This window comes from Quercus lobata, chromosome 1, assembly GCF_001633185.2.
Source record: "Quercus lobata isolate SW786 chromosome 1, ValleyOak3.0 Primary Assembly, whole genome shotgun sequence".
Classification (NCBI taxonomy): Eukaryota; Viridiplantae; Streptophyta; class Magnoliopsida; order Fagales; family Fagaceae; genus Quercus; species Quercus lobata.
Window position 1 is genome coordinate 10033774 of NC_044904.1, and position 13820 is coordinate 10047593.

Below are 13820 nucleotides of genomic sequence, written 5' to 3' on the forward strand. Positions count from 1 at the left end.
TATCTTGGTCAGTTGTTCAATCAAAATGTCATACCCCATATAAAAATAATCAGATCAACAACTCTAATTGGGTACTATGGAATATCCTAACTAAGGTTAATAAATTCCATCAAATAGGATAAGACAGGATATAATTAATTAAAGTGTAAAGTTGTGATTTACAATTTGTATTTTGTTGGCTTTTATTCCGTGTCAAATTTGATTGTAATTATTTTCAATCTTGTGTACCCTGTATTTATTATGGGATGTGATTCTATGAGTTGTGTGTTAGAAAGAGAGAGTGTGAAGACTCAAGCAAGTGAAGCCAAAAGATTTCTTGCGGGTGTCTCGCGACTAAGCTTCCTGCGAAGTGAAGCATGTGCCTTGCACATGACTGGAATGCAAAGAGTCTGTACATATGGAGACAGTTGTGTCTTGCGAGTATCTCGCGGGTAAGGCCTTCCCACGAGACACCCGCGAGACATTCTGTCCTGCCAGTCTGTACTGTGTGATACACACTTTCTGTACCCTCATTATATATACTCATATTACCCACAAATGTGAAGGAGAGTTTCTGAGAGAAAACCCTAGCTAAAACACTTGAGAGTTAGAAATTGTTATACCAAAAATTCTCTACACATTTATTTGTAGAATTTCCTCATCTTCTACCTTTTCATTTCTATACCATTGAGAGGTCAATAGCCCAAACACTTACCACACCTTTTGAGAGTGTCCAGTGAGATTTTGGTGCTGTTGGGAAATATTGAAAGAAGTCAAGGATGGCAGATGCAACATGGAGCTTGTTGCGGGATTCGAAGAGCTAGACAAGACATGGTTCCGAGAAGCCTTGTTGGAGTAGGAGCTTAGAGGGCTTAGGTACAGAAGGTAGATTAGACTTGGAGGGTCTCTTGCTTACCCATATATCCCAACTGATTGTCTAGTGGATCGATTACCGCTTGGAGGGCGGCAGAGAGATTTTTCGCCAAGTTCTTCGGTTTCCTCTTCGATAACACGTCTCGGTGTTATCTGTATTTGTATCTCTCTTCCCTACTCTTGTTCATTTCATTTTACTGCTGTGTTACTTTAAATATGAATTAGAGTAGCTCTCTTGCTTGTTTGCTTGCGTTTACACTATTCCGCACTCAGTATTAAGTTAGTGTAAAATCAATCAAGCCGTAATTTGAATTGGGGTTCTAAACAAGCTCTTGTGTTTTTACACATTTCGAGCTTTCATAAAGCATTAAAAATGACAGGCCAAAATGAAAACTATGAAATTGAAGGAAATAGAAAATAGAGTAGAGATGGAAAAGAGAGAGGAAGAACACTTAAGATTACGTGGTTCGGCATAATGGCCTATGTTCATGGTGTAAAGCCTTAGACAATTACATAGGGAATCCTAATATGGTATATATAAGAGCTATAGGGTCTAGGATTAGCCCTAGACAAACTTAATTTATACTAAGCTGGGCATCTTGATCCAAATGCACAATAAACCACTATAATAAAATTATCTTTTAACAAAAACACAGCCATCCATCTAAGTTACCAGAATGCTAATACCGACAAAATTTAAATCTTAAACATTCTTAATGCACGCATAACTAAATCGTGCGCCCAAGTAGTAACAAAAAGCTTTGGCTCTTCCACAAGCACTAATGCTTCTGACTGTGTTTTTTGATTCATGAACTTGCATGAGAAGATCATTTTCTATGCAATCTGATAACAATGAATCCACTACTCTTTCAATAAACTATAGTGTCGGTAATATTAAAACTACTAATCTGTGAGGTTTATTGAAGTATCAAATTCAGAGCAGTATTGAATTCTGGCAGACACTATCTGCAGCAGCCATACATCATCAGCACTTATAAAGTAACAACATATCAATTATATTATAACAGATTATAAACTTGCTAAGGCACACACTGTCTCGGCTATAAATTAAGCTTGCAAGATGCTGCATGCTTCAAGGCCTTAACGCTTGCATTACATTATTTTTTTTTAGTTTCTTTGCAATATCCCTCAACTACTTCTGTCGAAACTACTGAAATAATCATGAAGAAGTCTGATAGCTTCTACGGTTATTCTTTGATTCTGGCTTTCTTTATGTTATTCCTTGCTGCAAGGTCTCAATTGACTACAGATTTTTATAAGGCATCATGCCCAAATCTTATCTTTATTGTGAGGAGAGGGGTTCAAAATGCTATCAAGATTGAAATGCGTATGGCTGCGTCTTTGCTTCGGCTTCAATTCCATGATTGCTTTGTGAATGTAAGTTTATGCATCAAATTTTCTTTATCAACATTTCATTAATGTCCTTCAAAACTATCCTGTTAGTTGTCTATTTCAATACCTTAATAGGTGTTTTTAGCATACTTGTTTCATGAGAAAGACACCCATAGGTCATGAAAGGGTTTATAATTTTTAAGTATTGAAACTAATTATTCCAAGAATTAACTGAAGAACTCAATGAAAACCCCTTGACCAATGCTTGTAAAATTAAGGACTTTCTCATTTTCAAAAGGGAATTCAACCAGAGGACACTCAAGTATTCGTTGGTATTCTTGTTTATCCAAAAAGTACTCTCTCTTATAAATATATCAGAAGTGGATATGCCTAGCAAGCCACTAAACCATATCTTTAACTTTTTTTCCTCTTTAACGTTTTGGGGGCAACTTAATGGCCTCTTTGTATCATAAATAATTAGTAAAATTTTCTCTGCTCTTAATGCATAGGGTTGCGATGCATCAATACTATTGGATACAAGTGATGGTGAGAAGTTTGCCCTTCCCAACTTAAATTCAGTTAGAGGATTTGATGTTGTGGATAATATCAAAAGCTCAGTGGAGAGTGCATGTCCTGGTGTTGTATCATGTGCTGATATAGTAGCCATAGCTGCTCGAGATTCAGTGCTCTTAGTAAGTTTAAATCTTTTTTTTTTCCCTAGTTGAGATATATATATATATATATATATATATATGATCACTATTCACTAGTTCATTGCTCACCACTATACATAGACTAATATACAATTTGATTTTTGGAATCAATTTCAAATTCAAAAGAATGAAATAATGGTCATTTATAATTGCTATTATTATAGTGTTAAGAATGCATGTAGTTGACCTTGATTAATTTGTTGAGGTATATATTGTCAACCTTAAAAATTTTATAAGTAGCACTTAGTTGATATTGTTGTAATATATTATTGCAGCAACATGCTAAACAGCACATTAGAATCAATAGAATAATATTAGAGAAACATTTGGCGTTGAAGGAACTTCCAAGTACACACAAAAGTCTTATGAAATCTGAATTCAAAATTATCTTTCAACATTTATCATGTTCTGTAATGGTTTGCAGAGTGGAGGACCTACATGGAAGGTTCCGTTGGGCAGAAGAGATGCGCTAGTGGCAAATCAAACGGGAGCAAATACTGGGCTTCCTTCTCCATTTGACAGCCTGGGTAATATCGCTCTTAAGTTTGCAAATGTAGGCCTCAATCTCACAGATGTGGTATCCTTATCAGGTACTTGTTACATAAATTACACTATAATTTTAACTAACATAATATGCAAATATTGAAGAATGTTAAGAAAAAGTTCTCTCAAATTTACCCAACTAAACTTGCCTTCATAATTTCATATAAAAGAAATATTTCCTTCTTAATCATAAGGGTAAAATGCATTTTTGATCCCTCAAACATGTTTGATTTTGGTTTTTTAATTTTTAGACATTCAATTCTCTAGTCGTTCAAAATTTTAAAATATAGTTCATTCATCTATTCTTCTATTTACGTGACTACGAAATGTTGGAGCACCCCATATTAAAAGGACCCCATATTTATCGAACTAAAATTAAACAAAAATGCAAATAAGAAATGGATGGAAAGCAATAAATAAATGGAAAAAAATTATGAAGGGAACGATCAAACTAAATTGTTACATTTTAAAATTTGAAAGACCAAAATCAAACACACTCCATACTTGAAGGACCAAAAATTCAGTTTACCCTAAGTTCAATTTCTTATATGTTGCTCCCTGTTACAATATTATAGCTAGCCATCAGAGTTCATATGATGGCACTAATTCTTGGTTCATACAATTCTTTAACATGACATGACAAACCACTTATTAGAGGATTAGATTTTTCAATTGACGCATTGTATATTATTTGTATAGGAGGTCATACAATTGGACTATCTAGGTGTCTTCTCTTCAGCAATAGGCTGTTCAACTTCGCCGGAACAGGCAATCCAGACAGTACTTTGGATACGAATATGTTGTCCGATTTGCAAAATATATGCCCAGTGAATGGTGATGCAAACAAGGCAACATTCCTGGATCGAAACTCAAATGATTTGTTTGACAACCACTACTTTCAGAACTTGATCAATAGAAAGGGTCTTCTTAGTTCTGACCAAATTTTATTCTCTAGTGATGAGGCCAAAACGACAACCCTAAGTTTGGTCCAAAGATACAGCACTAATAGTGCACTTTTCTTTGCGGACTTTGCTAATTCCATGATCAAGATGGGGAATATAAGTCCACTTACTGGGTCCAGTGGACAGATCAGAAAGAACTGTAGGGTTGTGAACTCATAAATTGTGTTGAACTTAACAAGGATTTGATTTGGGAAAAAAGAAGAAGATATGTACTAAAGTATGCTACTCGTTGTATCATGTATGATCAGTGTAGTCATGTATCATAGTGACATATTTTGAGTCTCTATGGTGTGGTTTTATTGCTGGCTTTTTTCTAACTAGTTCTCTTGAATCCTGTAGCGAATGATTTTCCATTTGATAACCGTATAGAGAAATTGTGAAAGCTCACATCTTCGATCAGTTTTTTTATGGCAGTGTGAAAGTTCTCATACAATTTATTGAAATTTAAAATTAATCAATTTGCATGCACACAAACAATAAAATCTTGATCCAGCATTTAAGGCATTTGTTAATGAATCATTTAAAAAAAAAAAATTAATACCACTTTTATGAGAAATATAAAATCTATAGAAAAAAAAAAATTTATTTTTCCTAAAAAATTTAAAAAAAATTAAAAGGTTAGCATTACAATAACATGGTTTGGATAATTCTATGCTTTAATGTTAAGTACTTAAATCTACTATCAAACGCGTTCCAAATCTCAAAAACACCATATTCATAAATTCTCACAAATACAAATCAACTCAAATCTCCAAAATATTCACAAGACAAAAGCTATCTTCACTCTTCAGTCTCTTCCACACACAAAAGTTACACAAATATATAGGGACTGCCCCCACGGATACTTAGTTTCATACCAATGTGGGACTAACACTCTTAATGAGAATTAATATATCTTGGTGGAGGACAAAGATATTGATTATTGACGCTGATTGATCAACAACAGTCGTCGTCAAACCAATGGGTATTGGGTTGGTCGTGAGGTTAGAATTAGGCATGAATGAGATTTTCGTGATCAATTGGGTAGTCAAAGGCCGTCGATGGGCAAGTTGGATCAAATCTAAGTCTAAGTTGTTAGAGCACATCATCAACCCACAATTGCTAAGGCAAATATGTGAGGGGTGTGCAACTGACCCACTTCGGTCTATTTTGGTTAATTTGGTTCACTTCGACTTATTTGATCCACTTCTTTAAATTTCAAAGTAAAGAATTCTAAAGATCGGGTAATTTATTTTATATAAGTCATCAAGCCGAACTATGTTAATTCACTTATTTTTTCATTCTCTCTCTACATCATTTTATTTTAACCCCTTAGAGTTAGTCTCGATGATTTGTGTGTTAAATTAGGTCATTTATTGGGAGTTCAAGTGATAGTCCAATGATAATAATATTCTTCTATGATTCGAATCCCACTTCTCTTTCTCCCCCACTATCTGTCGTGTAATTCATTATTTATATCCTTCACTTCACTCAGGAGGATATCTGTACCTTGTTATGCAATGATTTCAAATAATTTTTCAAGAGAGCCATGATCTACATCATTCTCATTTCGTATGTCATGGGCCTCATGGCAACTATTAGGTGATGGTTCATCTAAATGTCAAAACCTAACTAGTGCGTACTGGGTGTGTGACGCATATATGGACAACCAAGTAAACATTTTGTATCATGGTTAGTTGTTCAATCAAAATGTCAAACCACAGATAACAATTTTAAAACCAACATCTCTAATTGGGTACTATGGAATATCCTAACTAAGGTTAATAAATTCCATAAATAAGATAAGACAAGATATGGTTAATTAAAGCATTAAAAATGAGGGGCCAAAATGAAAATGGTTAAATAAATTGAATGAACTAGAAAATGGAGTAAAGATGCAAAAGAGAGAAAATATTAAGGTTATGTCATTACGTGGTTTAACTTGGCGGCCTATATCTATGGTGTAAACCCTTAGACAGCTAAATTTCTATTATGTGATGAAGTATATTACACAAAAAACCCTAATATGGTATATATATATATATATATATATATATATATATATATAACATCTGTCGGCCTATATCCACAGTGTAAAACTCTTACATAACTACATCTATATTATGTGATGAAGTATATTACACAAAGAACCCTAATATGGTATATATGATATAAGAGCTATAAGGTCTAGAGTTAGCCCCTAGATTAACTTTTTTTTTTTTTTTTGAGAATCAGCCCCTAGATTAACTTAATTTAATTACTAAGTCTGGCATATTGAACCAATGCACAATAAACCACTATAAAATTATCTTTACTAAAACCCAGAATGCTAATACCAACAAAATTTAAATCTTAAACATTCTTAATGCACGCATATCTAAATCGTGCACCCAAGTGGTGGCAAAAAGCTTGAGCTCTTCCACAAGCACTAATGCTTCTGACTGTGTTTTGATTCATGAACTTGCATGAGAAGGTCATTTTCTATGCAATCTGATAACTATGAACCCACTACTCTTTCAATTAACTATCATGTCGGTAATATTAAAACTACTAATCTCTTTAGATTTATTTAAGTATCAATTTCATCGCAGTCATGAATTCAGGCAGACATTATCTGCAGCAGCCATACATCATCAGCACTTATAAAGTAACAACATATCAATTTTATTATAGTAGATTATAAAATTGCTAATTCTCTCATTCTCTCGGCTATAAATTAAGCCTGAAAGATATTGCATGCCTCAAAGCCTTAACACTTACATTAAATTATCTTTCTGAGTTCTTTGCATCCCTTAACTACTTGTGTGGAAGCTATTAAAATAACCATGAAGAAGTCTAATAGCTTCTATGGTTATTCTTTGATTTTGGCTTTCTTTATGTTGTTCCTTGCTGCAAGGTCTCAACTTAATACAGATTTTTATAACACATCATGTCCAAATCTTCTCACTATTGTGAGGACACAGGTGCAAAATGCTATTAAGGTTGAAACGCGTATGGCTGCCTCTTTGCTTCGGCTTCACTTCCATGATTGCTTTGTGAATGTAAGTTCAAGCATCAATTTTTTTTTGTCTACACTTAATGGCCATCAAATTTGTTCTGTCATTTGTCTATATAGACTATATTTCTTGACTTTTAAAGGTGTTTTTACCATATTTTGCTTGTTTCATGAGAAAGATAACCCTACGTCATGAAAGGGTTTATAATTTTTAAGTAATGAGACTAATTTATTCTATGAAAAGCTGAAGAATTCAGCGAAACCTCTCGATTAATGCTTGTCAAATTAAGGAGTTTTTCATTTCTAAAAAGGATATCAACAAGGACACTCAAAGTATTCCTTGCTACTCTTATTTATCCCTAAAGTACTTTCTTTTAATACATTAGAAGTGAATATGCCTATGAAGCCACTCTTTCATATTTTTAACTTCCTTTTGTATTTAAATTAAGGGCCTCATTGTTATATCACAAATAATTAGGAAAACTTTCTTTACTCTTAATGCATAGGGTTGCGATGGATCAATACTATTGGATGGAAGCGATGGTGAGAAGTTTGCTCTACCTAACTTAAACTCAGTTAGAGGATTTGAAGTTGTGGATAATATCAAAAGCTCTGTGGAGAGTGCATGCCCTGGTGTTGTATCATGTGCTGATATACTAGCTATAGCTGCCCGAGATTCTGTACTCTTAGTAAGTTTACATCCTTTTTTTCTCTAGTTGACATGTATATATGATCACTATTCACTAGTAGAATAATATATACAATTTAATATTTGGTAGCAACTTTAGGTTAAAGATAATGAAATAGAGGTCATTTATAAGTTTCACCCTTTTTTTTTAGAATTATAGAGTTAAGAATATACATAGCCAACTCTAATTACTTTGTTAAGGTATCCCTTGTCATCCCCAAAATTTTATTACTAAGACTTAGTTGTCATTGTCGTTGTATATAGTTGCATTTACATGCTAAACAGCTAATTAGAATCAGTAAAATAACATTAGGGAATATTTAATGTTGAAGGAACTTCAAGTACACACTAAATTACCACACAAAACAAGTCTTATGAAATCTGAGTTCAAAATTATCTTTCAACATTTATCATGTTTTTTAATGGCTTGCAGAGTGGAGGACCAATATGGAAGGTTCTGTTGGGCAGAAGAGATGGACTTGTGGCAAACCAAACGGGAGCAAATAATGGGCTTCCTTCTCCATTTGACAACTTGGGTAATATCACTCTTAAGTTTGCAAATGTAGGTCTCAATGTCACAGACGTGGTGTCCTTATCAGGTACTTAAATTTTGCATAAATTACACTATAAATTTAACTAACATAACATGCCATTGAAGCATGTTTAGCAAAAGTTCTCTCAAATTCACCAAACTAAAATTGCCTTTATAAATATAAGGGTAAAATGTCATTTTTTTTTTTTTTAATTTATCCCTCAAATATGGGGTATGCATTGCTAGGTTTTAGTTTCTTAATTTTCAAATGTTTAATTTTGATCTTTCAAAATTTTAAAATATAACAATTAAGGGCTCGTTTGGTACATGTATTTAAAAACTAAAAATTGTTATTTGAAAACATGTATGAAAATACGTGTGGATGAAAAAGTGTGTAAAAATACGTGTAATGTTGTTTAAAAACTTAAAATTGTTGTTTGAAAATACAAACCAAACACCCCCTAAATCATTGCACCCATTTTTCTATTTAGGTGGCTAGTGGAATGTTAGAGCACCCCCATAATAAGGGATCCCTATACTTAAGGAACTAAAACCAATCCAACCTTTAAAGGACTAAATTCGAACAAAAATGCAAATAAGAAATGAATGGAAAGCAATAAATAAATGAAAAATAGACAAAGGGGTCAAAACAAAATGGTTACATTTTAGTGGGTTCCAGTTAGTTTAACTGGTAAAGTTTTTTATAGTTGAATGAGAAATCTAAAATTCAATCCCCGTCTACACCAAAAATTGATTGATGCCTTGATCTGATAAGCGGACATCATATGTTGAAACTCTTTAAAAAAAAATGGTTACATTTTAAAGTTTGGAAGACCAAAATCAAATATTTTAAAATGATGGACCAAAATCAAACAAAGTCCATATTAAGAGAGCAAAAATACAGTTTACCCTACCTTTAATTATTATTTTCATTTTCAAAATTTTTATATGTTACTCTCTCTTATAAATTATAATATCAAAATTTTCCTAAAATTATTTATTTATAAAAACTTTAAAAACATCTATTAACCAGACCCTTCTTTAATATGGCCAACCACTGATAATTTGTAATCACACATATACATATTCCCTCTAACATTCATTTACCGTTTTTAGATGTTTATATTTTTCAATCGATGCATTGTATAGGAGGTCATACGATTGGACAAGCTAGGTGTGCCGTCTTCAGCAATAGGTTGTATAACTTCTCGGGACCAGGCATTCCGGACAGTACTTTGGATACGAATATGTTGTCCGATTTGCAAAATTTATGCCCAGTGAATGGTGATGGAAACAAGACAACATTCCTGGATCGAAACTCAACTGATTTGTTTGACAACCACTACTTTCAGAACTTGCTTAATCAAAAGGGCCTTCTTGGTTCTGACCAAATTTTATTCTCTAGTGACGAGGCCAAAACCACAACCCAAAGTTTGGTACAAAGTTACAGCACTAATCCTAGTCGTTTCTTTGCTGACTTTCTTAATTCCATGATCAAGATGGGAAATATAAGTCCACTTACTGGGTCCAATGGAGAGATCAGAAAGAACTGTAGGGTTGTGAACTCATAAACTGTGCAGAACACAAGAAGGATTTAATGGAGGAAAAAACAATATATATATATATATACACACACATATGTGTATGTGTGTGTACACTAAAGTCTGCTACTCGGTATATGGTCAGTGTAGTCATGTATCATTGGGCCTTGTTTTAATTCTCTATAGTGTGGTTTTATTGCTGTTTTTTTCATTACTATAGTTCGAAATGTATCTTAAATAATTTGGGATATGTAATGCAAAATAGAATGAAGGCTTGAAAATCAATTTATAACCGGTGTCTATAATCCAGTAGCCAATGATTTTCCATTTAATAACTATACAGAGAAATTGTAACATCTCACATCTTCAGTTTTTATGGCAGCAAAAGTTCCCATTCCAAATATCATTGAAATTTTAAATTAGGATAAATCGCATTCACACCAACAGTAAAATCTTTTTTTTTTTTTTTTTTAAGTTGATGTGTGAATATACGTAGTTTGGCTAATTCGATGCTTACATATAACATTCAACCGCATTCATAAACCTCACATATATAAAATAATTCAGTTAGTCCCCAAAATAAAGTCTACTACCTTCTAAAGTAAATCCCCAAAATAGTCAAAGGCCATCAATTGGCAAGTTTAGTCAAATCTAAGGTTGTGAAGCCCATCAATTGACAATCATGCATCATGCATGCACCAAGCAAAATTTATGACTCTCTATCTCCTTTACAATGCCAATGTCAGGAGCGGGATTTGGAGGATGCCCTAGGTGGTGGTGGATTCACCATGAATAGTGGTTTGAACACCAATATATATATATATATATATATATATATATGCATATATATATATATATATGTGTGTGTGTGTGTGTGTAGAGATATTCAGTTATACTAATTACAACGGAATTAAGCTCATGAATTATACTATAAAAACTTTGGGAGTGAGTGATTAAACATAGATAAAGACACAAAACAACAATATCAGATAATCAATCTGGATTTATGCCTCTGTATGTGATCAATGATGGAAGTTATCTTCTTACTTAGATATTTAATAGAAAAATATATAAAAGCCCATATAAATCTCCATCTGGTTTTTATTAACCTAGAGAAAGTTTATGATATGGGAAACTTGGAGAAATTATATGTGAGTTTTAGAAAAGAAAGGGATTCATCTAGAATATATTAAGTAAGGATATGTATAATAGAGCTATAACCAGTGTGAGAACAAGTGAAGGAATCATAAGTGAGTTTCCTATAACGATAGAATTACATCAAGAACCAACATTAAATTCATATCCCTTTGTATTTGTGATGAATGGAATCACTAAATTGATTCAAGATAATGCCCCTTGGTATTTGCTTTTTGTAGATGCTTTAAGTTTAGTGGATGAAACTAGACATAAACTTAAAGTCAAGTTAGAAAATAGGAAAATTTCTTTAGAGTCTAACCGTTTTAGGACTAAAAACATAGAAAATAGAATATAAGTTTAGTCAAAGTAAAAACAAAAATGAATGAGTTACAAGACTTAATAGTCGAAGGATACCAAAGTGAAACAGTTTCTGATATTGTGATAAACAATTCATAAAGATAATGAGATTAAAGAGGGTGTAAATCATTGGATAAGAGTAATGGTCCTATGGATGCAGTGGAATATCTATTAAGACTACTATAAGATCAGCTAAGCTCTATGGAACCTATTGTTAAGATAGATAAATAAAAATAAGGAAATATAGAATTTGAAATAAGGAAATTTTGTTAAAGATAAGCATAGTCCATATTGATAAAACAAATGAGGGATATTCACTTGAAATGATCTCATCATGTGCAAAGGAGAGAAATTAAAATACTAGGTGAGAAGAGTAAGTTGATTCAAATCAAGTGAATTAGACGAAAAAGAAGATAGAGGAAGATCAAAAATAACATTAGTAGAAATTTGTATAAATTGAAATTTAGTTTAAAATGTTATAGAGTATAACTTTGGATAAAATTGAATGACAAAAAAAATACATGCGGCCAACTCTAATTCAATATGAGAAATCGCAAGACCAATTCTAAATGAAACCTTGAAAATTTTTGTGGGTTCAAAACAAGTGCTAACCTATGGCGGATAGGAACTAATTAGGTCATCCATATTTTACTACATATCCTTACTTCTCATCAATGTAGAATTCTGAAATGAATAAAGGAACATTTAAATTTATCCCTTCATGGGCTAGACTTAATAAGGACTAAATTAAATAACATAGTGAAGAATGATTAACTTTTTTGTTTTTTGTTTTTTTTTTTTGGGTGGGGGGGGGTGTTGGGAGGGGAGGGGAGTTTAGATATTCATATTTCATAAAATTGTGTTAACCTAATATTTAGTTACCAAATAAGTAATCAATTCGTTGTCCAAATGTTTATATGATATGAGGTATTTTGAAAATTAGAGCAATTGCATCCGTGGGTGTAAAATACAAAAAAATGCAAAAATTTACTCACTATAGCAAAAAATAGACATGCATCAGAGCTTGCAAAGATTTGTAAATATCCAAACTTGCTACAGTAACCGTGTATATATACACGGTTATTGTAGCTTTGTATTTTATTTTTTCAATAATTTTTTATCTCTCTTCTCCACCTGACTCTCTTCCATCTCTATCTCTTCCATACAAATCATCAAACAAATCCTAGATCTAGATCTTAACTCATCAACCCAAATGGTTTTCTTAAATCCAAATCTCCAACTCATCAAACCCATTTACAAAACCATATCATCAAACCCATATACAAATATATGTGAATCATCAAAGAAGAAGAAGAAGAAGAAGCAGTCAAGACGAAGAAGAAGAAGCAACGGCTATAGCAATACCAGGAAAAAAAAATAATAAAATAAAAAACAATGACAACAACAACAGAAGAATAAGCAGTGGCAACAACAATAGTAGATGAAGGAAATGGAGGTCCAGCCATGGAGGTTCGCCTTTGTGGTGGTCATATGAGCTTCAACCATGACCATGGAGGTCCAGCCATGGAAGTTTTGTGGTGGTTAGAAGAGACGAGAGCTGAGAGATGAAAGAGAACGTTTGAGAGATGAGACAAATAAACAAACTGTAAAAAACTCTTTTCTTGAATGGAACGCTCTCTCTCTCTCGAGGAATAAGCGGAACTTGCCCGTAGCAATAAAAAAGTCAAAAATGTGAATCAAGCGGTTTTTGTGAAGGCCAAAGCTCGGGGTCTTCATCTCCTAGCTTCGCTGGGGGCCATGGCAGCCAAAATGCTTCATTCAGAGATAAACTTATGGGTGAAATACCTGGTGCATACACGCAGACTTTTTGTTTTGAGGAGTTTATGGATGACAATGCCGAGTCAGATGACGAAGTGGAAACTCTTAGGCAAGGTATGGTAGCTGTGAAGTTCTCGAAGGAGCTTAAACAAGATATCCGAAGACCTTGGGCGAGAGCTTTGATTGTGAAAGTATACGGTAGAGCTGTTGGATTAAATTTTCTCCAAGCTAGATTATTATCTTTATGGAAGCCAGCAGGGCATATGGATGTTGTAGACCTTGAACATGGCTTCTTTCTCATAAGGTTGTCATTGAAAGAGGATGTTGAGACTGTGTTGAAGAAAGGTCCTTGGTTTTTAGGAGACCACTTCCTTTCGGTTAGACCATGG

At 33.2% G+C, this 13820-nt stretch overlaps 2 protein-coding genes across 2 annotated transcripts; both read left to right on the forward strand.

Annotated features, from left to right (window-relative positions):
* Positions 1-1159: 1159 nt before the first annotated feature.
* Positions 1160-4781, forward strand: LOC115977791 (peroxidase N-like). Its single transcript, XM_031099814.1, has 4 exons — positions 1160-2250; positions 2715-2897; positions 3343-3508; positions 4161-4781. Exons 1-4 carry the CDS (start codon positions 2035-2037, stop codon positions 4580-4582), a joined length of 987 nt encoding a protein of 328 aa, XP_030955674.1. The 5' UTR covers positions 1160-2034; the 3' UTR covers positions 4583-4781.
* A 2446-nt stretch (positions 4782-7227) lies between these two features.
* On the forward strand, positions 7228-10188 carry LOC115977808 (peroxidase N-like). The gene is made up of 4 exons (XM_031099837.1): positions 7228-7443; positions 7904-8086; positions 8519-8684; positions 9767-10188. The coding sequence occupies exons 1-4, from the start codon at positions 7228-7230 to the stop codon at positions 10186-10188; spliced, it is 987 nt and encodes a 328-aa protein (XP_030955697.1).
* Positions 10189-13820: the final 3632 nt, after the last annotated feature.

What these genes read in the sequence shown, in the direction of transcription:
- LOC115977791 (XM_031099814.1), top strand. Translation starts at nt 2,035, where the DNA reads ATGAAGAAGTCTGATAGCTTCTACGGTTATTCTTTGATTCTGGCTTTC. An exon ending in TCCATGATTGCTTTGTGAAT is followed by an intron (nt 2,251 to 2,714) that starts GTAAGTTTATGC and finishes CTTAATGCATAG; the next exon opens with GGTTGCGATGCATCAATACT. An exon ending in AGATGTGGTATCCTTATCAG is followed by an intron (nt 3,509 to 4,160) that starts GTACTTGTTACA and finishes TTATTTGTATAG; the next exon opens with GAGGTCATACAATTGGACTA.
- LOC115977808 (XM_031099837.1), top strand. Translation starts at nt 7,228, where the DNA reads ATGAAGAAGTCTAATAGCTTCTATGGTTATTCTTTGATTTTGGCTTTC. An exon ending in TCCATGATTGCTTTGTGAAT is followed by an intron (nt 7,444 to 7,903) that starts GTAAGTTCAAGC and finishes CTTAATGCATAG; the next exon opens with GGTTGCGATGGATCAATACT. An exon ending in CCCGAGATTCTGTACTCTTA is followed by an intron (nt 8,087 to 8,518) that starts GTAAGTTTACAT and finishes AATGGCTTGCAG; the next exon opens with AGTGGAGGACCAATATGGAA.